The sequence below is a fragment of the Lonchura striata genome, chromosome 15 (assembly GCF_050655825.1).
Source record: "Lonchura striata isolate lonStrDom1 chromosome 15, ASM5065582v1, whole genome shotgun sequence".
Classification (NCBI taxonomy): Eukaryota; Metazoa; Chordata; class Aves; order Passeriformes; family Estrildidae; genus Lonchura; species Lonchura striata.
Genome location: NC_140717.1, coordinates 16,344,267 through 16,368,287, shown reverse-complemented (window position 1 = coordinate 16,368,287; position 24,021 = coordinate 16,344,267). Strand labels below are relative to the sequence as shown.

The following is a 24,021-nucleotide window of genomic DNA, read 5'->3' as shown; positions in this document are numbered from 1 at the left end:
TTGCTGTGTCTGAATTCCCTCCCACCTCTCAGTGCAGCTCTGCAAAGGTGGGGGCTCACCAGAATTTTATTTACTGAGCTTAATCAGCAGATCTTTCCACTCAGTTTATTTTCTAGTTAGTGAACTGCAGCCCAAATCAAGCATTATGGAAAGGTGCCTAACTGCTCCAGAGCCCTAGCTGCCACACGATTTATTTCTAAAACTGCTCTTCCAGTGGCTCTAACAACTTGCACTTGGTTCTTCTGACCTGAATCTTGCAAAAAGAGGGATGTGAGGATAGAGCATATGGTTCAGAGGTGTGGAGACTCAGTGGAGAAGTGAGGACACAGCGAAAGTCCTCACAGAAACCAACTGCAAAGGTCCCTCTGCTTTGAGGAAACTTTCCCCTGGTGTTTGTGTTTCCTGAGGAAGCAGCTGGAGATGCTGCAGGTGGTGTTGGAATGTTGGCTTGCAAGGACTGCAAAGGAAAATGTAGAGCATTTGAGGGGGCTGTTCCCAAACCTTTTGAAAAGGAATTTGAGAACGTTGTCTTCACTGATTCCATCCAAATAGGTTTGAAATACCAAATGTAATGATCCCATTAAGCTAAGGAGTACTGTGAGTTGAGTGGGTGAGACAGCAAAAACCCTCCAGGATTTCTAATGGTGCCTTGTGTTAACCTTTGCTGGAAACTTGTTGTTAATGCAAAGAGAGATTCTGGCAAACCTGCAGACTGCAATGATAAATATTGGACAGAATTTTCTGCTTCATTCTGTGTCCCTACATTTCTTAGAGGAGAGACTGAGACTGAATTTTTTCATTTGCCCTGTGAAATTATTTTCTTGCAGCATACCAGTGATGACACCATTTTAAGGCTTATTTTGGAGTTTTTTGTCAGACTTCAGTCTTGCTGCCTGCCCATGACAAAAATGTTTAACCAGCAAGGCTGAGTTTATTAATTTAGATTGGCTTTTATTGTATGTACTGGATAATTAACCATCACTTTCCTGCAGCTTTTGGGGGCACATGAGGTGAAGCCCATGTGCAGTGGGGAGAGCAAGTGAGAATGCAGCTGGGACAAACTGGCCACTGACTCCTTCCCTTCCTCCTGCACAGGCTGGAAATGATCCCTCGTGCCTGCAGCTTCACAGGAAATACCTGAGCAGACCTGGTTTGTAGGAGAGACACAGGTTCCAAGTCCCATGTCACCACCTTAGATCAAAGCGTCGTCCCTGGCAGCTCTTGGTGAGTCCTGCCTTTGTTTCCAGCTCTGTGCCAGCTGCTGCATTTGGGGAGAAGTTTTGTTTTGCAGTGCAGGCTGCTGCTCTGGGCTGGTTTGGGGTTTGTCTGCATGTGCACAGGTTCAGGGTTGGGGTTTCTGCGGGGCAGGTTTTGGGAGGGTTTTTGTGCACCCTCCTCCAATGCTCACTGATTTCCTGAGCTCCTGCCCAGCCATGGCAGGACTGACACAAACACTCCTGTGTGCTTGTGATGCAGCCCAAGGCTGAAATGAGGGTGTGAAGGCCAAGAACGTGGCACAAATAATCCCAGTGCTGCCAAGACCGTGGCACAGATAATCCCAGTGCTGGGCTCTGCATGCATGGGCAGCACGTGCAGGCTCCTGGGCACAGCCTGTGGCTCTGGCAGCACATCCCAGTCTGGTCTGGGGCATCCCCTGGCACTCCTCTCTGAAGAGCAGCAGGTGTTTGCTGGGTGATTTCTGTGGCTTGCACATGCTCTGGTTTTCAGGCACTTTTTGAATTCAGAGAAGAAACTTCTAGAAGGCCTGGTCAGTTAGCTGGTTCCCATCTCCTGAGCTATGGGATGTGGTTCATATATCACCTTTGATCTTCAAAGCACGTTGCCACCAGTAACTAACAGAACAATTTAAAGAAATTTCATTTTAAAATACCACTTTTAAACCTTATGTTCTCACTGTTCTTCTTTGTACTTCTCTGAAATGAAAGTGAAGGCTTAAAGCTCTGCTTTAAGAGCCTGGTGTTTGAAGCTTGAGGTTCTAAATTTGGTGCTGGATTTATCCATTTGAAGGATATGAGTTTGATTGCATCAGAAGTAATTATATTTAATATGACAAGAGAAAAGTGCATAAATGTGATATTTTGAACGGCTGTTAATGCCTTCTTTGCATCTCTGCTTCTGAAAGGAATAATTACACAGCAGTGATGTGAACGGAATGCTAAGGTCTGGTGAAAGGCATTTCTGGTGAAAAAGTGGAGTCAATCCTCTCCTGTTGTGTCAGATTTCCCTGGGCAGGAGGCCCTTGGGAAGGAGGGGCTGCTTGCAGAGCCAGCCCCAGCCCTTGTCAAAAACCCGCCGGGGCAGCACTGGGGCCATGCCTGGTTATCCCCTCAACACAGAGGTTGTGCCCCCAGGAGCAGAAAGCCCTGGCTTGGGGTTGGGTCTTGAGAGCAAAGAGAGAAAAGATTGTTTGCAGCAGGCAGCCTTTGAGTGCATCCAGAGCCTGTTCCCTCTGCTCCCGTGCAGGATTTGGGGAACACATGGAATCCAGATGGGCAAAGGGCAAATAAACCCTGGGCACCCAAACCAGCCTCTGTTAAAACACGTTTTGGAGCCTGGATGGTGAGAGAGCCAGGAACTCTGACACCAGAACTAGAATATCCCAACAAAATATTAAATAATGTTTCTTTCATACTGTAATTACATTACATTGGGGCTAAATTTGAACCTACTGTTCTTTGCACTTTAATTTTTCATGAGCTGCTGCAGCTGCATCAATAACAACTTTTAGCCATTCCCACTGCAGGCCCCAAAGGGAGGTGCAGCTTTTCCCCTGGCACTGCGTGTCCCAGCAGGGTTTGGCTGTCAGAGGAAGGGCTGTGTGTCAGCAAACCAAATTTCCCTGTGCGTGCAGCTGGTCTGCTCCTTCCAGAGCAGATTCCCTGGCCCTGCTGTGCTTCCCTGCAGTAAAGCAAATTTTACCTATGCAGTGCCAGATCTGCTCCCTGCAGGGCAGGGCTCCTGCTGCTCTGTGTGCCCAGAAGTGCAGCCCCAGCCCTGCTGAGCCCCAGCCCTCCCTGGGCACCTGCAGCTGCCTCAGCTCCTGGGGAAGCAGGCTTTCCTGAAATCCCAGGGTTTCCTGAAATCCCAGGTTTGTCTGAAATCCCAAGGTTTGTCTGAAATCCCAGGTTTCCTGGATTCCCAGCTTTCCCAGGTTCCCAGGTTTGTCTGGATTCCCATTTTTCCTGAATTCCCAGCTTTCCTGGATTCCCATTTTTCCCGGATTCCCATTTTTCCTGGATTCCCATTTTTCCTGAATTTCCAGCTTTCCCAGATTCCCGGGTTTGTCTGGATTCCCATTTTTCCTGAATTCCCATTTTTCCCGGATTCCCATTTTTCCTGGCACCCCCTGGGCTGCTCTGGCCCCTGTGCAGAGCAGGAGCCTCGGGGCTGCCCTGGTGCTGCTCTGGCTCCTCTGCGTGCCCAGGTCGTGCCCAGGTCAGAGCAGGGATCCCACTGCTGTGGGCAGCAGGATTTGTCGCTGCTCCCTGCTGGGAGGTGGTTTCCAGCTCCCAGAGGTGGCAGCAAGGCCAGTGGGACACAGCCTGATGGAAAAGCAGGAATTCCCTGGCTGGAAAGGCTGGGGCTGTCCCACGGAGCTGCTCCGGGCAGGAACTGCCCCCGGCTGCTGCCCTGTGTGCCCCTACCCGGGGAGAGTTTGGGCAGTGGCACCGCTGATGTCCTGGCCAAGCCAGCATCTGGGGCATGGAAATGCTGATGCTGCTGATAATGTATCTGAATTTTGCTAATTGGGCACCTCCTTTCAGCATTTTTAAACACTGGGTCCTAGTGAGCTTTACGATTCCATCACCGGTTTTCTCTCCACATCACTGCAATGGCTTGTACAGCTTTCCATTTCTGATGGTGTTTTCTAGATCAGCTTTTACCTGTGCAAATGCAGAATTCTGTTTGGAGTTTATTGATACACTGCCAGCATAATAAAAGCTTTTCTTAGCTGTAGGCTATGGAGGAAACTTCCATCAAAAATAGATCTTAATGGGGTTTTAAAAAGCATTTTTTTCTAATCATATTTCAAGGAGCTCATTACATTCCTGAATGAGTAGAAGCAGGAAAGGGTATTTAAAGGCCCAAACAATGAGACATGTCCAGGGTAAGACTGGATTAAATTAGCAGCCATGAAAGCAGGCTGACATTTCCTCCCCCTCCCCAGAGCACAATATTCCCACTGCCACTGGCTAAAGGGGCTGTTGGCTCGAAACTGCCCTTGCAATAAAGACACTCCTATGTTTTCCTGCCCTAATTACATTTGTCTCTTCTTTAATCATCTTTTAAGACAGAATAGTATGTCTGAGGAGAGAATGGGATTTAATTAACTTTTTTCCCAATGAATCAGACTGCAGAATCTTTCAAGGCTTCTTGTCCAGCACAGTGGTTGGAGGCAAAGTATTCAGGTGATACTGAAAAATGTAAATCTTAAACCCCATACAAAAACCTTTAAGCCCAGTGAATTCAGAGGTGGATTATGTGGCAGGTTTCTACTCTGGCTTGAGACTTAATTTACAAATTATTTAGGGGACTGCTTGACTCCTTTTTACAGGACGCATGAGGACTTAGATTTTACTTTCAAGCAGTGATTACACCAAACCCAGGTGAGGAAAATGCTGGGGAATATCAAAGCTTTCTGCAGTGGGAACAGTTGTAACACCTCTGTTCTTCACTGGCTCCTGCTCAGGTCCAGAGCTGCCTCTGGCTGTGCTGAGGCTTTCAGAAAATAAACACTGATTTTTGTAAAGCTGGGCTTTGTATTATGAGCCAGCTGATTCTTCACTGAGGCCACTTGTGAGCACCTTTGGAACTCTCTGGTTCCTCCCCCAGCAGCACGTGGCATCTTCTGTGGAGCTGCCGTGAAGATTTGCAGATAATTTCTAACAGGTAAAATCCCAGAATCAAAGGGGCACACCTTGTCCTGGAGAGGAGTGCATACTCTTCAAATATTTTGCAGTGACATTTCAGTTAATAGAAGATAAAGTGCAATTCTAGAGCTGCCCAACATTTGCACAAGTAACTGGAAGATGCATTTTAATGGGATTTGATCTTTTGCAGGGTAATGATGAAATGTTGCAAGGTAAGAAAAGAGGTGTGCAGGTGGATATCTGCTGGGATGGGACGAGCCATTCTCCAGCTGTGACCCGAGGGCAGGCAGGGCTCCCCTGGCTGTGGCAGGGAGGTGTCTGAGGGGGCTGCTGGGCTCCCAGCACAGCAAAACCCTCCCAGTCTTTGCTGCTGCTGTGCTTTTGTGCCACAGGACTGAGCCTTGTGCCTCTCTTTGCAGTATTCTGGCTGAGTTACTTTGGTCACTTTGGAATCCTGTGCTCTTACGTGTTTATTTGTCTATGCTAGCAAATTCTCCTCTAATTGCTGACTTATTTGTGTGTCATTAAGAAATGTTCTTCATTCCTTAGACTGCAGTTTGGCTTTGCAGGTGAGTGTAAGCAGTGCTTAGGAGCTCCCAGGCCTCGTCTCTCAGAGGTGACGCTGCCTGCTGCACTCTGGGTGCATGAGCAAAGCTCACAGTAGGATTTTCTGCCAGTTAAAAGCCCTGATTTTCAGTACTGGTAGAAGGGAGAGCTGTGTAGCTCTGGCACTTTGTCCTTATCACTGCAGAGAGCATCTCTCCCTGGGGCAGAGAGGCAGCACCTCCACTGCTGCTCCCCAGGTAACCCCTGAGGTGCCAGGGCTGTGCTGCTGGCTGGGCTGCCCTGGGCACAGCCCAGCCCACCGAGGCCCTTCCCTCTCTGCTCCCCTGGCACTGAAAATGGGAAACAAGGCCAAGGGCGGGAGCAGGCAGGGGCAGCCTGCGGCTCAGATGTGAGGTGTCAGTGTTGCTGGTTTTGGTTTTCCTCTGGGCATTTAAGGGGAGATGCACTGCAGGGAAGCTGGCTGAGCTACTGCCCTGCCAGTGCCTTGTTTTCCTTGTGGATTATCAGGGAACTCCAATCTGGTCCCTCTCATCAGCACTGAACCACTTTCCAAAGAAAGCCAGTGCATGTGACCATCAAAAGCAGTTCCATTTTTAAAACACTCCGGTAATTCGGCTCAGGCAGCAGAAAGGAAGACCAGCATGTATGAAAAGTTGTTGGGTGTGGAAATAGTGAAATACATAAACCTGGCAACCAAATCTGCACGTGGCTGTCACTGTTTGGAGCGTGCATTCTTGTTGGACTGTCCATTGGTGTTCCTCCTCTGGCCTGTCTGGGGTGAGCTCACATCAGCACAGACTCCAGAGCCCAAAGAAACGGTGATTAGCATATTTTAAACCCACTGCTCAAACACATTTGCATTAATAGAAGGATGAGACCTACTTCATGATGTTCTGTGCATGACAAAAGCTAAAAATAGTTCTATTAGAACTTTGGCTGCAGCTCTGCTAAATTTTAGCAGTTTGGGGGGAAGGAAAACACTTTTGAAAGGTTATAATTAATGAGTTACGTGTTGTTGGGTTTTTTCCTGAAGTGTACCAAAATAACATGAAGAAATTGGGACAAGCAGGCTTTTTCTGTGCCTTGGCATTTCGAGGGCTGCAGCCTGGCTTCCCACTTGAGCTGGGGGTGGCTTTGCTGCTGCTGCTCCCCACAGCTCACCCTGGGCAGCCCTCCAGGGAAATGGAAGGGGAATTCTGTTCTGAGTGCACAGAGTGGAGAACTGAGCCCAGCACGGTCTGGTGCTGAAGGGAGCCAGCACGGAGTGACTCCATGGGAGAGAGCTCCTGCCCCAGGCTCTGGGTTTCTGCCTGAATTATGGATCCTGAGCAGCTCCTGCCCCAGGCTCTGGGTTTCTGAGCAGCTCCTGATCTCCTGGTCACAGGAGGAGCTCTGGGTTTCTGCCTGAGCTGTGAATCCTCAGCAGCTCCTGCCCCAGGCTCTGGGTTTCTGCCTGAGCTGTGGATCCCGACCCTGCCTGGCTGCAGCAGCTCTGGGGCAGCTCAGGCTCCAGAGCTCCTGACCAATTTCACAGCAAACTCGATTAAGCTGTTAAATTGCAGATCACTCCTGACAGTAAATTAATTCTTAATCCAAGTCCTATTCTGCACTACATCAGGAGGCTTTTGCCAGGAGGCCAGTGGCTTGAAAATGGGTAATTAAATTCTGCTGTAAATACATTTTTATCCACCCTTCTGCTTGCAGGAGCTGGCAAACAAGCATGAGCCATTAATTAATACCTGTAATTTGGTTTAGTTGGAATAAGCCCTGCTCCTGTCAGATGCTGAAATGTAAACCAAGGTTGGGAAGTTGGGAGTAAGTAAAAGATAAAGACTGACCAAAATGTATTCATAAGAGAATCTGTTCCTATTTTTCTCCATAAACATGTTGTGTAGTTTGAAAATTTGGAAATAGTTTGATCTGAAGTCAATGTAGAAAAAAAAATTTAAAAGCCCTAAGTATACTAAAAGTAACAATAATAAGAAGATGTATTCTGGGCACTTTTCATTCATATAATTAATCTCTTACAGCCCAACTTTACAGCTTAGCAGTTAATTTTGGCAGACTGGTCGTGTCCTGTGGAGATGGAGCTGTGCATTTTCTGGCACCTGAGGTTTTCCTTGCTTGCATTTGGAGCAGGAAGTGTTGGTTGAGTTTTGCTTCCAAAGAGTCAGAAGGGAACTCAAACCTGGTTTGATTATTCTCCAGCCACAGTTCTGAACCAAATTCAGTTTTCCCATCTTTCTTCCATATTTTTTTCCATTTTCTTGAAGACCAGAGCATTTGTCAGTTGTGAGCCTGGCTCCTTTTTAAGGCTAAATGCTGCTAATTTTGTTAAAGACAGAAGCAAGCATCTCTGTGTTATTTCCTGTGCAAAACAGTTCCTTCAGCACTCAGGGATGTTTCCAGCTCTGCCAACTGCTCTGAGTGTGCCCCAGGGAGCCTGGCTCCAAGCACACTCACAGGTAATACTGGGTACCACACTGAGATTTTTGCTTTGCTTTCCAACATTATTAAAAATGTATCCGTGACTCCAGCTGGGACGCTCTGTCATTTCGAGGGCAACGTAAATATTAATAATTAAAAGCAATTAAAAAGAGTGTTAAAGCCATGTAATTGTTACAGGCTGACTGACTGACTGACAGCTGTCTCCTGGATTTTCTGTAGCTCCAAACAGCTGGATGGGGGCACAGGGGACAAAACTGCCCACGCCAGGCAGCTGCTTCCCCTTCTCCTTGCAGGGTTTGAATTTCCAGCCCTCAGAGCTGAGTTCACCTCACACGGGAGGGGTGGGAGTGCTCTGAGCACTCTGCCAGCCCCGTGCCAGGGCAATTCTGTTTTCTGCTGCAGTGGCAGCAGTGCCAGCCCCAGAGCAGAGAGACAAGGGGAGCAGGGGGGTCCTGCCTGCCCTCGCAGCCAGGAGCTGCAGCTGCTGTGCCCCCCCCTCGCAGTAACCGAGGGGGATCTGCTTCTGCAGAGCATCAGCAGTGCAGAACATTGCTGTGACTTTTCCCCTTTGCTGCTCTATCAGCAGGAGCCTTTTTGGGCTTTTTGACTTCAATTTTGGATTTTAATTTCAGTTCTATTTCTCTGATTCTGGCCCTGTGAGAGCATTTCTCACACATGAGGCAATTCAGATTGACAGATGAGCTGGGCCATACCCTGTGCAAGATCTCAACTGTTCAGATGCTGGAAATAATTTCCCTGAAATAGGACTGTGTCCTTATCTAGAAGGCGAAGAAGGCTGCACTCCTCCCATGTAGCAGCATTTTTAGCACATTACCTGTGCTAATATAATTAATTTAAAACCAAGACAAGCCCCCGAGTGTGAGTGGGAAATCTCTGCCTTTGGGGGAGGTAGCACCATATTCAGTAACCTGGACAGAACAGTCAGGGAGGCACCGTGAAACCTCTGCTAAAGCACATTTAAATAGCTGAGCTTTGTGGGGTTCCTGCTGCATGTGCTAAATTAGAAATTCTACCTGAAATTTTGGGCAGTGAAGCCCTTTTCCCTCAGGCCAGGCACAACCACTTGAAGCCACTCAGGACTTTAATCCCGTCTTGGATGGTGCCCAGCAAAGGATTCGTGCTTCAGCCCAGGAGGTGCTTCTGGGCTGACGTTCCTCTCACAGAAAGCACAGATTTGGAAATGTCACATTCTTCTGTGAATTCTTGTCAGAAGGAGGAGTTAGAGCAAAAAAGGAAAAAAATCCAAAAGAGTTTTTAGTCACTGAAATTGGCAATGTATTGAGTGAAATTTGCTGATGTTTGAGTCCAGTACCAGATTTGATTTGCAGATTCAGATTCAGACACGTCTAATTTATTTAAAGTAAGAGATGCACAGTGGTCAATACTGAAGTATGAGGATGGCTTTGAAGAAAATCAGAAGTTTTTCAAATTTCTTATTTTGGGCAAATTGAAAATAACTGTTTTAGCTTGAATAGTAATTGAAAGAATATTCTGAGTTGTCTGAAAATGTATTTAAGGGGCTTAATTTTTCTTGTGCATTGCAAAAAGGAAACATGATTTTTGGGAACCCTCTGTTCATGAATATGTGGTACAAAAAGTAAATTTATGGAAGAGGAAAAAGCTCCACAGCTCCAAAGTGCTGGTGCAATAGAAAGCTCCAGAAGCCCTGGAATAATGCTTCCATGAGCATTTTCCAAGGCCAGGTTGCCAGGTGTGTGTTCTGCTGCATGTCCTGCTGCAGGCTCTGGTGCAGGCTCTGCTGCATGTTCTGGTAATGGTTCTGGTGCAGTTGTGCAAGGCTGGGTGTCCCCCAGAAGCAAATGCAGGCTCTGCTGCACTGTGCAGGGCTGGGTGTCCCCTAGCAGCAGGTGCAGGCTCTGCTGCATGTTCTGCTGCATGTTTTGATGCGTGTTCCGTTGCAGGCTCTGCTGCAGGCTCTGCTGCATGTTTTGATGCGTGTTTCGTTGCAGGCTCTGCTGCAGGCTCTGCTGCATGTTCTGCTGCATGTTTTGATGCGAGTTCCATTGCAGGCTCTGCTGCAGGCTCTGCTGCAGGTTCTGCTGCAGGTTTTGATGCGTGTTCCGTTGCAGGCTCTGCTGCAGCCTGGCCTGGGCAGTGCCCAGCCCTGCTGGCTGGCACAGGCAGGAATTGCCAGCTCTGAGGGGGGCTGGGAGCAGACGCTGCTCAGGCCCTTCCCAGCTGCAAACACGAGCAATAAAAGCAGGACGGTTGTTTCTGCCAGAGAACAGCAGCTTTAATGTTCTCCTTTCCCATTTTCTTCCCCCACAGTTCCTGTTTTGAGTCCTTTCCTCAGAATATGGCAATAAGAGTCTCGGGTAGGTTTGATTCAAGTGACATTAATGTCTCCCACCCTAAAAGCCTCCTCTGGCTCCTAAGCAGGCTGAAAAATCAGAGCCCGGGTTGAGCTGTTAGAACACACACAGAGACCTGTGAGGAAAAATCACCCTTCCTGCCAGACTGCAAACCACAGAGAGGAGAACACAAAAGCTCCTGCTGAACAAGCCAGGTGATTTTGGCAGGCTGTTCTCCAGCCCAGCCAGGTGCAGGAGAAGCTACTGTGTGCCCTGGGGCTGCCTGTCACTGTCTGGGGTAACCCAGCTGGGAACAAACCCTTCCAGAGCACAGAAAACCCCCCACTGCTCCTACACTGTCTGCTCCCTGGAGAGCTGCTGATTAAAACCAGTGACATTTAGGCCACACTAATGTCCCTTTCTTCACAGCTTTGGAAATGGTCAGTGCTGTGTTACACCAGTGAACCAGCACTGGCTTCTTTGCTCAGGCTGTTGGAAATGTGAGGGATTTTGTAGCATACTGAACTTGGGAGTTTGGGCCATATTTTAAATGCAACCTCTCTTTTGCTCAGTCTTCAAAAACCCACCAGCATCCTCCAGAAGTTCAGAGCACAGGAGGTTTTGAAGATTGTTGAGGTTCTCATTGCTGAGGATGCAGATGAAGCTCCATGTTAGAAATGCCAAGAACAAGGATGGGTGATTCCCTCTTTCCCTCAGCACTGAGCTCCTGCGTGGTGGCACCTGTGAACTCCCCTGCAGTGCCACAGTTCTGCAGCAGAAAGCAGAAAAGCAGAGTTCTAGTGCCCCAGGAATGGGTTATCAGACCCCAGGCTGCCCGGGATGACTGAGAGCCATGGTGAGCTTCAAGTTGAGCATTAAAACCTCCTGGAGCTCTGTGCTGCACCTTGTGCTGCTGGAAAGACAGGAACTGATCCAGAATGTGGCTGAGAATCTGCCCTTCCCACAGCCAGGCAGGATTCGAGGTGACGAGGCGCTCTGGGAGCTGGGGCACAGCCCTGGTCTCTCTTTATTTTGTCTCTGATTCCCATTCCTGGTTTGCAACTTCACCCTGCTTTCCCCTTGTGCACCGACAAAAAGTCATGGCGAGCCTGGGCTCTGGGATTTTTGGTCTGCCCTTTTCTCCCTGTCAGGATTGGTGCCAGGTTTGAAGAGCTGTGGAATCACAACTGAGATTGGAAGTGTCTGGCACTGAATTTGTAATTCAGAAGAAATTCAGAGTGTCAGAGCTGTGTGGGGCTCAGACCTGGGAGAGGTGAGTGCCTGCAGGGCAGGGCTGGGGCTTGCTCAAAGCAGGGCTGGTCCCAGCTGGGGATTTGGATTTGGCAGGGGGTTTAAGCACATCTTGGGCAGCAAACTTCTGTTGCCACCTTGTTTGCTTGGCTCCTCACTCCAGCCTTGGTCAGGTTTCAGAAGCTGGGAATTCAGGGCTCTGAAATTCCTGGAATCAAAGTCTTGGTGCTCCCGAGCTCCAGGCTGGCGAGGAGCTGCTCCAGGGCAGCAGTGGCAGTGACTCTGTCTGAAACCAGAGCCTTTCTTCCTTTCCTGTGCACAAAGGAGTGGGAAATGTCAGCTCTCTGCTCAGGATTCTAATAAAACCACAACTGGGGCAGCCAGAATCCGCCACAAGGAGAAATATTACCCAAGAGAATGGGGTGGTTTTATTTGCCAAGCACTTTGTAAGCATGTATTGGATGACATCTGAGCACTGCTGTTGTTATTTGGATCGTGTTGTGAAATGGCGAGGAAACAGAAAACAGCAACAATGGGATTGCACAGCTTCATTTTCCCAGAGGTTTAGTGCTTGTGTCACTGAAGGCAGAATTGGTGTTCAAAATGAGGACTTGCCTAGAGGAAATTATTTTTTAGTGTACGTTTCACTGGACAGCAAAGCAATTACTTCCTAAATTTAGAAATTATTCTCTTCTATATTGTAGCAGGATCAGACAAGTTTTGGCATTGGAGCAACTTCCAATACATTTTGCACATAAGAAGAAACGATGCCATTTGACAATCTGGCGGAGAGGAGATGCTCAGAGCTGGGATTTGTTCCCAGGCTGCTGGGGAGCAGGACAGGGATTTCCATGGCAGAGCTGGGTGTCCATCCCTGCCCTGCACTCAGGGATGCTGCTCTGCATCCCCGAGTGGGATTACGAGCTTGAAGCCCTTTAGGGCAGCACCGAGAGCGGGTCCCGCTGAGTTGTGCTGAAAGCAGAAAAAGAGGCTCAGGTTCTGCACCTCTGGGCCAGGCAGAAGCTCCAGGGACTGCAGGAGCTCCCTTGGGGCAGCTCCAGCATCCCCAGTGCTGGGTGCAGTGCCTGGGGCTCCCGGCAGAGCAGGACCCGGCTGGGCAGGGCTGGGGCAGAATCCCAGCGGGAGAAGCCCCAGCAGTGCCCAGCATCCCTGGCTGTGCCTTCCCACAGGGAGCAACGGGAGGAACGGGGATCTCCAGCCTCCAGGGCACTGGGATCTCCAGGGCACTGGGATCTCCAGCCTGGCAGGGCACTGGGATCTCCAGGGCACTGGGATCTCCAGGGCACTGGGATCTCCAGGGCACTGGGATCTCCAGCCTGGCAGGGCACTGGGATCTCCAGGGCACTGGGATCTCCAGCCTCCAGGGCACTGGGATCTCCAGGGCACTGGGATCTCCAGCCTGGCAGGGCACTGGGATCTCCAGCCTGGCAGGGCACTGGGATCTCCAGGGCACTGGGATCTCCAGGGCACTGGGATCTCCAGCCTGGCAGGGCACTGGGATCTCCAGCCTTCAGGGCACTGGGATCTCCAGCCTCCAGGGCACTGGGATCTCCAGCCTGGCAGGGCACTGGGATCTCCAGCCTCCAGGGCACTGGGATCTCCAGCCTGGCAGGGCACTGGGATCTCCAGCCTCCAGGGCACTGGGATCTCCAGCCTCCAGGGCACTGGGATCTCCAGCCTGTCAGGGCACTGGGATCTCCAGGGCACTGGGATCTCCAGCCTCCAGGGCACTGGGATCTCCAGCCTGGCAGGGCACTGGGATCTCCAGCCTCCAGGGCACTGGGATCTCCAGCCTGGCAGGGCACTGGGATCTCCAGGGCACTGGGATCTCCAGCCTCCAGGGCACCAGAGCTGTAACTCAGCGTTTCTCCCTGCTGCTCCATTTCCCTGCATTTCCCCTCTCCTGAACCGCCCCAGGCTGGGAATTTTCTCCCGACTCCTTTTGTGCTTCCTGAGGAGCTCCACAGGTCTGCCAAGCAGAGCTAACTTGGCATAGCTGCATGAAATCTGAAATGCCCCAGTGACAGAAATGGATTAAGCAGATAATCTCCCGTCATACTTCAAACAATTTGAAGCATAGGGCTTTAAATAGCGATAATTTTATATGGAGAATATTTTTTCAAACAATTTGAAGCATAGGGCTTTAAATAGCGATAATTTTATATGGAGAATATTTTTTTTAAGCAGAAGGCTACAGTCATGACGTAGCACCAATAAATAATAATTTTCTTTCTTGAAAGCATTTCAGAGCACTTGAAAACTGTGGAAGAATGTATTTACGTGTAGGTTTGTCCATAGAGAAAATAATTATCATACATCTAATTCAAATGAATGATACTGATTTATTTATAGTTCTGTCTATTCTCCTCCATTTGCTGGCATTTTTTGTGACAGGAGGAAATGTGTGAGGACTTTGTGTCTCCTGCCACAGGCTGGGTGTAGTGCAGAAGCAGAGGGGAAGCAGAAGGGAAAAGAAATTATCTTTTGTTTAAATATCACTTTTGGCCTTCACAAGTTGTTCCAGATTAAATCTTTTCTTTGAGAATTGGCTAAAAATAGACAGAAAGAATAATCCTCTGAACTGTGATAAGTATTATCATCAGAAATCAATCTTAGAAATAATTTCCACAATTAAATGTAGTGTAAATTGAAGGAGAAGAAAATGCGATTAAATCAGGCGTGGGGGAGAAAGCCTGTAACAACTTTTCTGTGGAATTCAATTTACTGTTAATTTGCTGAGAGCTTAGAAAATAGAACAACAGTAAGCCCCTAATGGAGGGAAAGGATGGCTCATGAGGGATAAACAGATTTGGGGGAGAATCAAATCCCCCTCAGTGCTGCTGTGGGGAAGGAGAAATTCAGTGCTGGGCCCTGCACGGGGAGCTCAGAGAGTCCCAGGAGGGAGAGGGAAACCTGGTCCCCCCTTGCACAGGCAGATAAATTTTACCTGAGTTCTCTCTTGCACAGGCAGGATTTTGGGTTTTACCTGAGTTCCCCCTTGCACAGGCAGGATTTTGGGTTTTGCCTGAGCTCCCCCTTGCACAGGCAGAGGTTTGGGTTTTTCCTGTGACATACTTTAGGAGGTGCTTGCTGTTGGGTTTGCAGAGCTGGGCTCTGTCACAGCAGAGCTGTCAGCCCAGTCTAGGGGTCTGGGTGTGGAGGTAAAATCCTCATTTCCCAGCCCTGCAGCCACAGAAGGAGTCTGAATGTGCAGGATCAGCTTCCCAGGGCTGTTTATTTTCCCTTGTCTGGAACATTCTCTCTCTGAGCTCTGGCCAGCTGGTTTTCCTGTTTCAGGACAGACATTTGTCACTGGTCCCTGCCACCTCAGTGTGCCAGGGACTCTGTTCTGCAGGCAGGAGCCATTCTTCAGCAGGTAGCTGGGAAAAGAATCAGTGAGATGAAATTTATGTTCTGGAAAACTTCATAAATGTGCAGCCATCTGGGGCTATCTTTAATTTTCACTTGCATCTCTCCTTTTGCTGATGGCTGCATCGGGGAGATTTGGGGATGCTCAGTTTCATTTCAGTGTCGGGCTGGGCAGATTTTATCTCCATCTCCAGAGGAGAAGAGTTGGAATAATTTCCTTGGATCCCTCCACTCCCAGCCCTTCCAGTTGTATGCAGACCTGGTGTCAGATTGTTTTTCCCGAGGTTCTCTGATAGCCATCATATGAACACATAATTCAGTGATTTCTTCATGTGCCTAGAGATGTTGCCTAATTGCAAAATCTTTATTGGGAATGGGAGATAAGCTGATACTCCCCTTTGCTGAACCTTTTCTCTCAGCCCACTGTGAATCAGAAGCATCCCTGAAATTTGTTATCCGTTAAACTAATTTCTTCTGGTTAATTAAAACTAATTAGTTTGCTTGAGGACCGAAGATCTCTCAGCATTCCTTGGAACAAATAAATATATCATGAGAAAACATAAGCAACAATTGAAAATTAGTTCAATAGGAATAGAAAATATGTGTTAATGAAGCTGATAATAGGCACAAATGTAGTTGACAGTATCTGGACTCAAGTGTCTGAAGTGCTGGATTTTTTTTGGTTTTTTTGTAGTTTAAAAACCCTCTCCAAGGTTTTGTTTTGCATAGAGAATTACAATTACCTTGTGAGAGATCCAGTCTTTCTCCAAGAATAGATTTTCCACCATGAGTTTGGTTTTAACTGATGAGTTGGGAGAGTTCAGAAATGGTGCTGATATTGTCTGTGCATGGCTCAGGAGGTTTATGTACAAAGAGGACACATGAGGTTTTATTTTAACATGAGGCTTATTTTAATCAAGTGCAGCCTTTTTTGTTCAGTTCTGATAAGCAGCAATTTGAAATGGAGAATATCAGAGATTCTTTATGCTTGGTGTTTTTCAGTGTTCCTTTCTTTTTCCTTTTTTTCCTCTGCTCACAGCCTTTCCTGAGAGCTTCCACAGCTTTGCATTTACAGCTGCCTCAACAATTGATTTTTTATTAAATGAAAAATTGAAAATGACGAGGCCTAAAGCTAAATATTGTTAGCACTGGGGATGATTTTCTGTAACCTTAATTCAGCAGGAGAAATGTTCAGCGTTTGACTGGGTGGAGTCCTGTATTCCAGCAGCAGTAGGAATCCTTTACACTGCCCCCCAGTTTTCAGGCTTCTCCCTGAGTGGGGTTGCTGTCACTGCCCGGAGCTGTTGGCTGGGAACACATCAGGAAATGCGAGGCTCTGTACATCCTTCCCTAGAAGAACATGCAGGGAAAGCACTGGTCCAAACCACTTTGCTTTACTCGTGAATTTTTTCTGTGTTTCTGTGTACCACCTTAGCCTAGCAGATGAAAAATGGATTGTGCAGTCTTACTGGAAGGCTGTAATATTATCTGTTCTGAATTTTTGGAGCATGAAGAGCTGTTTTTGAATGATGCTTCTGGCACCTAATCCTTAAAATTATTCAGCATATTTTTCTCCTGTCTCGAAATGAAAAATTATCTTCTGTTTTCAAGTCACTTATAACTTCTAAAAATTAGGCTTTACTTTTCAGAGAGATTTCCAAACTTATGCAATATATTAATACAGGTTTCTGCCTAATGAAATTACTCTGAGACAGCTGAATAATTACTGATGTCACCAGAGTTCACACGAGGGTTTTTAACATTCACATCTCTATATTTCTTGCTAAAACAAATCTGCCAATCTTCGGAAGAGCCATGAAGCTTTTTGAGCTGCGGTTGATGCTCTGCTGAGGTTCAGGGCATTTTCATCCTTCCTTAGTGCCACGAGAATGAGTTTTTCACCTGCTGGGGCACGAGGTTTCCCTGGCAACGCTGATCTTGTTCACTGCTCTCTGCTCCTCGTGCACGGCAAGGAGGAAAAGCTCGGGAGAGGCTTTGTGACAGCCAAGCTGGCAAAGAGCACCGAGGGGATCAGCAAACAGAGCGAGGCATGGCACGGATGGGATGGCATGGCATGGCATGGCACGGATGGCATGGATGGGATGGCACGGATGGGATGGCATGGCATGGCATGGATGGCATGGCATGGATGGCATGGGCTAAGGGAGCAGAGAGGGACCCAGAGTCAGGAGAATTCTGGGGACATTCCCAGCTCCCAGGGCTGCTCATCCACCCCCTGGCCTTGCCTGCTGCCCAGCAGATGAAGCCCCAGTGCCCTGCAGGTACCTGGCCAAGGATGCTCCTGCTGCAGCCTGAGCCTGACCAGCCCTGCAGTTGATCAGAACGATTTTGTTGCTGTTTTCCAGCCCCTGATTTTCCTTTGTTCTGGCCCTAGAGAGATTGAAGTGGGGAATGTGGCTGAGAAGTTTCTAATGAGTTAGCACCAGGTGTGAGGGGAAATTCCTGCATGTGCAGGAGGCACTAATGCACACTCTCTATTCAAATGATTTCAAAATACTTGGTGTAGTATGTGTTTCCTCCCTGAGAAGGAATTGTTTCTCCTCCCCAAGAAGGAATTACTTGTGTTTCCTCCCTGGGAAGGAATTGCTTGTGTTTCCTCCCCAAGAAGGAATTGTTTGTGTTTCCCCCCCAAGAAGAAGGAACTGTTTGTGTTTCCTCCCCAAGAAGAAGGAATTGTTTGTGTTTCTCCCCAAGAAGGAGCTGTTTGTGTTTCTCCCCAGGATCTGCTCCCAGCTGTGCTGCCAGGACACTGGTGGTTTCCAAGGCCAAGAAACTGCTGCAGTTCCTGGTCCCTTTTTTAGCAGTGCTTTTTAAGAAGTGCTATTTTTATGTGGTGTTTCTTATGCTAAATTCAGCCTACTGATTAGAGGGGTAAAGCTGCATTTGTTTTCCTTTGTTAGAACAGAGTGTAATTTGCACGGAAAAGTTCCTATTTTAAAAGCGAAGCAAATCCAATTGGGAAGTGATTTTATTTAAAATGAGTATCTCTACCTTAAGAGTGGTAGTGGAAAACACTCATGTCTGCTAGTGTCTCTGTAGGAATCCATTAGTTTTTAAGTGTTAACATCAGAAAATGTCCAGCTACTTTCCTGTGCTACTTGCTAACATGTGCTTCACCGTGGCAATTGAGAGGAAGGCTCAAATGGAAATAGTAAAGCACCTAAAAAAAGTAAGACTATTTTGTTTGTTTATTTTTCGCTGTATGTAATAGCTTTCCATGAAATGTAATTTATTGAAGTGCAGCTTTCTGGTTGTGGGAGCTGGTGCTTGTGGCAGGCAGTGCTGCACAGAGCTGTCCCTGTGCTGGGGCAGGAGGGGACAGATGTGGGACCCAGCACATCCCCCTGGCTGCCCCAGACCCTGCAGGGGCTCAGAGACCTTGGCACCAAGTCACAAACACCTGTGGCTTCCATTTTAGCCCATGGAAAAAGCTGCCAACTCTGAGTGAGGAATTACAAACCACAAGGGTTTGAGTAGTGTGATATTTGAATTAACACAGGGTGGAAAAGCAGAATTTGGGGGTTTTAGAATGTAATTCAGGGGGACAAGATGGAGGGATTTGGGTGTGTCCTGTCCTTCTTCTCCTTCTCCTTGCCCTCCATGCCTTGCTGTGCTGGTGACACTTTTCTGTTGGTTTAAGGCACAGACACACTGCCCATCATGAATGACAGATAATGGCACGTTATTGCAAACATGGCACAGGCAGTTTTTGGTATAAAATGCAAACACCCCCTGAGGGCAGACAGAATGCCATGGCCGAGCTGCTGGCCAGAGCTCAGCAGGGCAGAGAGAGAATGTTCTAGAGAAGGGAAAATAAACACCCTTGAGAAGCTGATCCTGCACATTCAGACTCCTTCTCTGGCTGCAGGGCTGGGAAATGAGGATTTTACACTCCTGGGGTCACTCCACACCCAGACCCTGAGAGCAGAACCTGTGAGGGGCAGAGCAGAGACCCCGGGGCACTCAAACCCCACGAGTGGCTTTTAACCTTCACGAGGACACAAGTATTCATTGCATCCCCAGGAGCTGCTCTGAGCAGCCTCTTGTTATCATGAAATTACTGATTTAATTTGCACCTTTGAGAATGCAGCGTGAGCTCAGAGACTCCTCTGCTCTCAGAAGTGCCTGGCACCTCACAACTGGCAACCTGCACAAGGAATTGAATTCAAGATAAAGCCTCCAACAGCTTCCTTTGGGAGCTTGTGCAAAAACAAAATAGCCACAAGTGTCAGAGGATGCTGCTGGCTTCTCCTGAGCTCCATCTATTTTGATTTGAGTGGCCTGATAAAGCATTTCCGCCCTGCTACTTTGACCTTTGGCTGTATATTTGAGTTTTATTTACTGTTCTTTTTTCCAGCGTATATTGCTGTCTAAACACACAAAAATACATTCCCGAGGCTGCAGCCAAGCCCTTGATCTTGAAGCACAGGTTCCTCCCCTTTGAGTGCCTGCATTTCTGACCTGTCCCTCCAGGACAGAGATGCTCTACCCAGGCTCTGGTGCTTGGATTAGAATGTGGCTGGTACTGATATTAGAAAGAAATAGACATTAAATAAGGTGAAGTGTGGGAATATAAAAGTGTGGACATGAGTACACATTCCTGTTGTTGGCTTTTGCCCTCAGACTGCCTTCTGGACACCTGCACTGCTTTATTTCCTGGCAGCTGAGTCTCTCCTCCCAGCTCTGGCTGAGGTGAGGCAGCCACGTCCGAGCTCTTGGTTACCTCACAGGGAGATTTTTATTGTTATTTGTGCAGGCACCAGGCCTGTGGAGCCAGCTCACCTCTCTTTGCTTGCACGTCTTTAATCAGATCATCTGCTGAGAACCCGGGGGCTGTGGCAGAGCTGCCTGGAGCTGCAAATGAATCTGGTGCTTCTGCCCCTGGTTCATGGCAAATAATGGCACAGCAGAGCTGCCCTGGGCTGGGCTGGGCCGGGGCTGTGCCACCTCTGCTTCTCTTGCAGGAGGAGCAGCTGAAGGATGCAGTGCAGGAGGAGAACTGCCTGAGCCTGCAGCATGCCAGCGTGTGCCCCCGAGCATTGCAGCGCGGCCAGGTAACGCACGGCAGCTGTGCCAGCTGTGCCAGCTGTGCCAGGTGTGCTTGGTGTCCCCAGGTGTGCCCAGGTATGCCCTAAAAGGTCTCTGTGTGCTGCAGTGTGGATTTCCCTGGCAGATCTGCATGGCAGAGTGCTGGGAGGAGAGGCTGGCGAGCCCCACCTCAGCACATCTGCACCCCAGACGTGCAGCAGGAGCCAGCCCTGGGCTCTGATGGGCATGGCGTGGCCACTGGGAGCTGGGAGCTGCTGGCCACGGGCACAGCGTGGTCACTGTGGACTGGGCACAGCGTGGCCACTGGGAGCTGCTGGCCACGGGCACAGCGTGGGGTACCAGTTTGTCCCTTTCCCAAAGTGCTTCTCTTCTCTTTACTGTGGTTTGCGCTCAGCCTTGCTCTTCCCTCACGAGGCACGTGAAGACAGGGCTCCCTTGGGCAGGTCAATGCTCCAGCTGGCACACAGCAATGGGCACCATTGCTGCCACGAGGGCTCAGTCCTTTGTGACTCCTCTGACCCGCAGCAAGTGCAGCTCCGGGGAAACCTGCAGCTCACCAGGAATGTTTTTGCCTCCTTACTTGCTGCAAGCTCTGCAGAAAAGTGGCCGTGTATGTGAAAATAATACCGGGGTTTTTACCCGGGTGTTTATTCCTGCTTGGTTTTTTCTTCCTGTGAAGGATACAGTTTCTGGTATGAGCCAAGCTGTAATAATCCTGATATGCATCAATACAGATCTCAAACTCAGAGAGTGATCAGCACTAAGAAATCAAATTTTCAGCTGGTCTCAATTAAAGAAAGAACTTTTCCGTGGCATGCTAAAGTAATTCAATGGATTTTCTTGTTTTCTGTGTCTGTTTATGAAGCAGTCACTGTCACTGATGATTCACAAAATCCTGTATAACAAGACTTGATCCTACTGAACTGGCTAATATAGGACCAAATGAATTAAATCATAAAACAAACCTTATGAGTATCTGATCCTTTAAATACCTTCTGTATAGAAATGTTTTAAGGGAGAGCAAGGGGTTTATTGCAGAAGAATACTGATTTTTGAATTGCAGGTACACTGATTTCAAGTGGTAACACAGGCTGATCATGTGTATTTGAGTTTATTCTGAGGTGAGTTTACACTTAAAAGAGTCCAGAAGAAACAAAAATTTGAGTTTTATTAAATATATATATGTTAGATCTGTGCCTCTTTGTATAGCACACCCTTCTCTGAGGCCCTGAGATGCAGAGAATTTAGAAACATGTTGATTGTCATTCATTCTGTGCATGATGGAGTGTATTTGTTTAAACTGACATGCCTGGTGCGTAGCTGCAGTTTGGCTGCCAGACTGCAGTCCCTGCTGAGAGAAAACGTTCTGTGTGTGAGACGGGCACAGCTTCCTCAGTCAGCATTCCTCCTGAGGTGCTGTGCTGTATTCCTGCCCCTCTGAGCCTTTCCTTCCTTCACTTTCCCACGCAGAGCTTTGTGGCAGCTGTGCTCTGCCTGCATCCCTGCAGTTTGGGCAGTAACCCTGTTTGTTTTTCCTAGGTAAAATCAGACTATGACCATCTTCGAGAAGCCCTTCTCAGAGTGACCAAAGAACGAGATTTGGCTGTGAGGGGAAAACACCAGCTCCAAGCCAAGCTGGAGAACCTAGAGCAGGTCCTGAAGGTGTGTATAAATCCCAAATCCATCGCTCCAGCCCTGCCTGCACTGCCAGGGGTGCCCTGCAGACCCGGGCACCGTGCCCCCCTCAGCTCAGCTCAGCTCAGCCCAGGGTGTGGAACGAGAGCACCAGGCACTGGCCGGGGTCTCAAACCAGCTCAGAGCACTCAGAGACCTTTTCCTGGAACTTTGTGGGCACCTTGCACTGCACAGTTATTTGAGTGAAAATGAGAGAGGATGAGGGCAGGAACAAACTGCCCAGATATTTAACTGCAGAGATCTGTGTCTGCCACTCCCACTGGCTGCAAAATATCACTGTGGCCTTTGTGTTCTGTGCCTCTCACTGTTCTGCTTAAGAACTGCTTCAAAAATTTTCCCGGGCTGAACCCAAAATTCTCTGGTGGATACAGAGATCCTGGCCTTTCACGTTCAGAGCTTTTGTCCCCTAAGCAGAGCCCTTGTGAGCTGCAGAGCACCTTGAGGCCCCCCAGCTTCTCCTCAGCACTGGGCCATGCCCAGCAGATGCAGCTCACGGTGCATTTCATGCGTGTCCTCATATGCCCAGCAAGTCAGGAGTTTGGAAAAACAGCCTGCAGCTTCCCAGCCACTGCAGAAAAGTTCTGAGAAATATTTAGCCTGGTTTCCCTGTCTGAAAAGCAGTTCTGTTTGTCTTTTGAGGAACTCGGGATGTATCAGCAAAGCAGAAGATGGAGAAGTGCTGACGAGCTGATTCTGCTGGCAGTGCCCATGCTGCAGGGCTCTGATTGCCTCTGTGTGCAGGCAGCTCCTTCAGCCAGCTGCCAGCACAGCTGCAGGGTTTGGGGAGAGCCCTGGGGGTGAACCTGCACCCCTGCAGCTGTGCTGGGAGCTCTGCCCTGCTCACAGGGCTGTGCTCTGTCCTGGCAGAGATGGGCTCCCCTGCAGCCCCAGCCAGGCTGGGCTGCTCTGCCAAACCCACCCAGGGCAGGCAGCCACTGCTGCTGAAGTGCCCTTCCAGCAGCAGTTTGTGCCCACAACCCTCCCTCCAGAGCTGGAAATCTGATTTAAATCACGGTTTAATGCAGGGTGTCCCTGCTCCTTCTGCACGCAGCAGGCTCCTGCCTTTGCCCTCTGATGCAGGGTGAATTCTGCACCCTCTGGAGCACAGAGCAGGATCTGACACTGCCCCGAGGTGGGAATCCCTGCTGTGTTTTTCCTCTGCTCTTGTAGTTGTGGCTTTCTCTTCTGGTGTGGAACAGCATTATGAGGAGCTCTGGGAAGGGTGCAAGAGGGAAGTGCAGATTCACACATTAGGAAGTTCAAAGCTGAAATGCTCTGTGGTAGCTGGTGTAAAATAGCAAGAGCTCAGCAGTGTCAAAACATGCTGTTCCAGATCTGGTACTAAATCTTGACAGAGTGAAATGAGAGGTTCTTTCCTGATAATTTAAACCACAAGGAAGACTGGTTGGTAAATGGGTGATGTTCATCCAGGTGAGATGAGAATCAGAACCATTCTTCTTGGGCATTATAACATTCATTATAAAATTCCCCATGAACTTTTGTAGAGTATGCCATGCAGAAACGTCTACAGGCAAACACCAAACCCTCCCAAAACTCCTGGAAACCCAGCCACAGCTGAGGGTGAAAACTTACAAAGTGGAAAATGTTGTTGCTGTTTATAATCAAACAAAAAGTCAATAAATCCCAAGCCAAGAGGCCAAATTCTGATTTTTTTTTTGCAAACATATCCAGGCTGAGAGATTCGGCCTCCCTGGCTGTCCCTCTGTGCCCTGGGTAATGTGCAGCAGGCAATAACAGCTCATTACAGGTTAGAAATAGGCTTGATTAAATTCTCTCTTGTAGACAATAAGAGATGTTTTGGGCTGTTCTTGTCCATTTTCTCCATGCATTTGTTTCCCCAAGTGCTGATTTCTAACAGCTTTGTGTGTAATAACTCCGTGCTGCAGATAAGGCACTGTGCCTCTGCTCTGAGACTATTATGGGAATAGTATGTAATTTGGAAAATAAAAATCTTTAATACCAGCTTCACCAGGGAAGAGATCAGAATCTAGAAAGAGATCTTTCTTAGCTCCCGTTTATTATGAGGGTGTTTGAAAGTTACAGGGAAGGTTGGGAGTAATATTAACCTGTAATGAAAAAGATTTCTATCTGCAAAGGGTGCCTTGACACCGTGCAGCCTGTGCTCTTCCCAGAACCTTGCTGATCCTGCTTTGAGTTTGAGCATCAAACTCAGCTCAGAAGCTGCTGTGAGTTCTGTGTGGTCCCTTTGGCCCAACCCCAGCTGTGCTGGTTCTGTTCTGCCTCATTTTCGGCGGCTAATAGGCAGAGATCACAAAGGTAAGCTGTTTCTTTTGGGTCAGCATTTGCAAAACAAATCCCAGCAGTGTATCCAACGTAAAGGGGCACCTGGGGAA

The 24,021-nt window shown here is 48.4% G+C and overlaps 1 protein-coding gene across 13 annotated transcripts in view; it reads left to right on the top strand.

The window, feature by feature from the left end:
- The window catches only part of RIMBP2 (RIMS binding protein 2), a 98,012-nt gene that overhangs the window by 33,064 nt on the left and 40,927 nt on the right, over positions 1–24,021 (top strand). For 2 of the 13 annotated variants that reach the window (XM_085593395.1, XM_085593393.1), the window contains exons 2-4: positions 1,096–1,224; positions 19,867–20,026; positions 21,491–21,613. Coding sequence is in view for 8 of the 13 variants with exons in the window: in XM_085593398.1 (XP_085449524.1) it covers positions 17,976–18,071; positions 19,867–19,956; positions 21,491–21,613 (309 nt within the window). In the remaining 5 variants the exon portion in view is untranslated. Of the gene's footprint in view, positions 1–1,095; positions 1,225–13,299; positions 18,072–19,866; positions 20,027–21,490; positions 21,614–24,021 lie in introns of those variants that run through there. The other 11 variants (XM_085593403.1, XM_085593390.1, XM_085593399.1 and 8 more) reach the window with 9 other exon arrangements.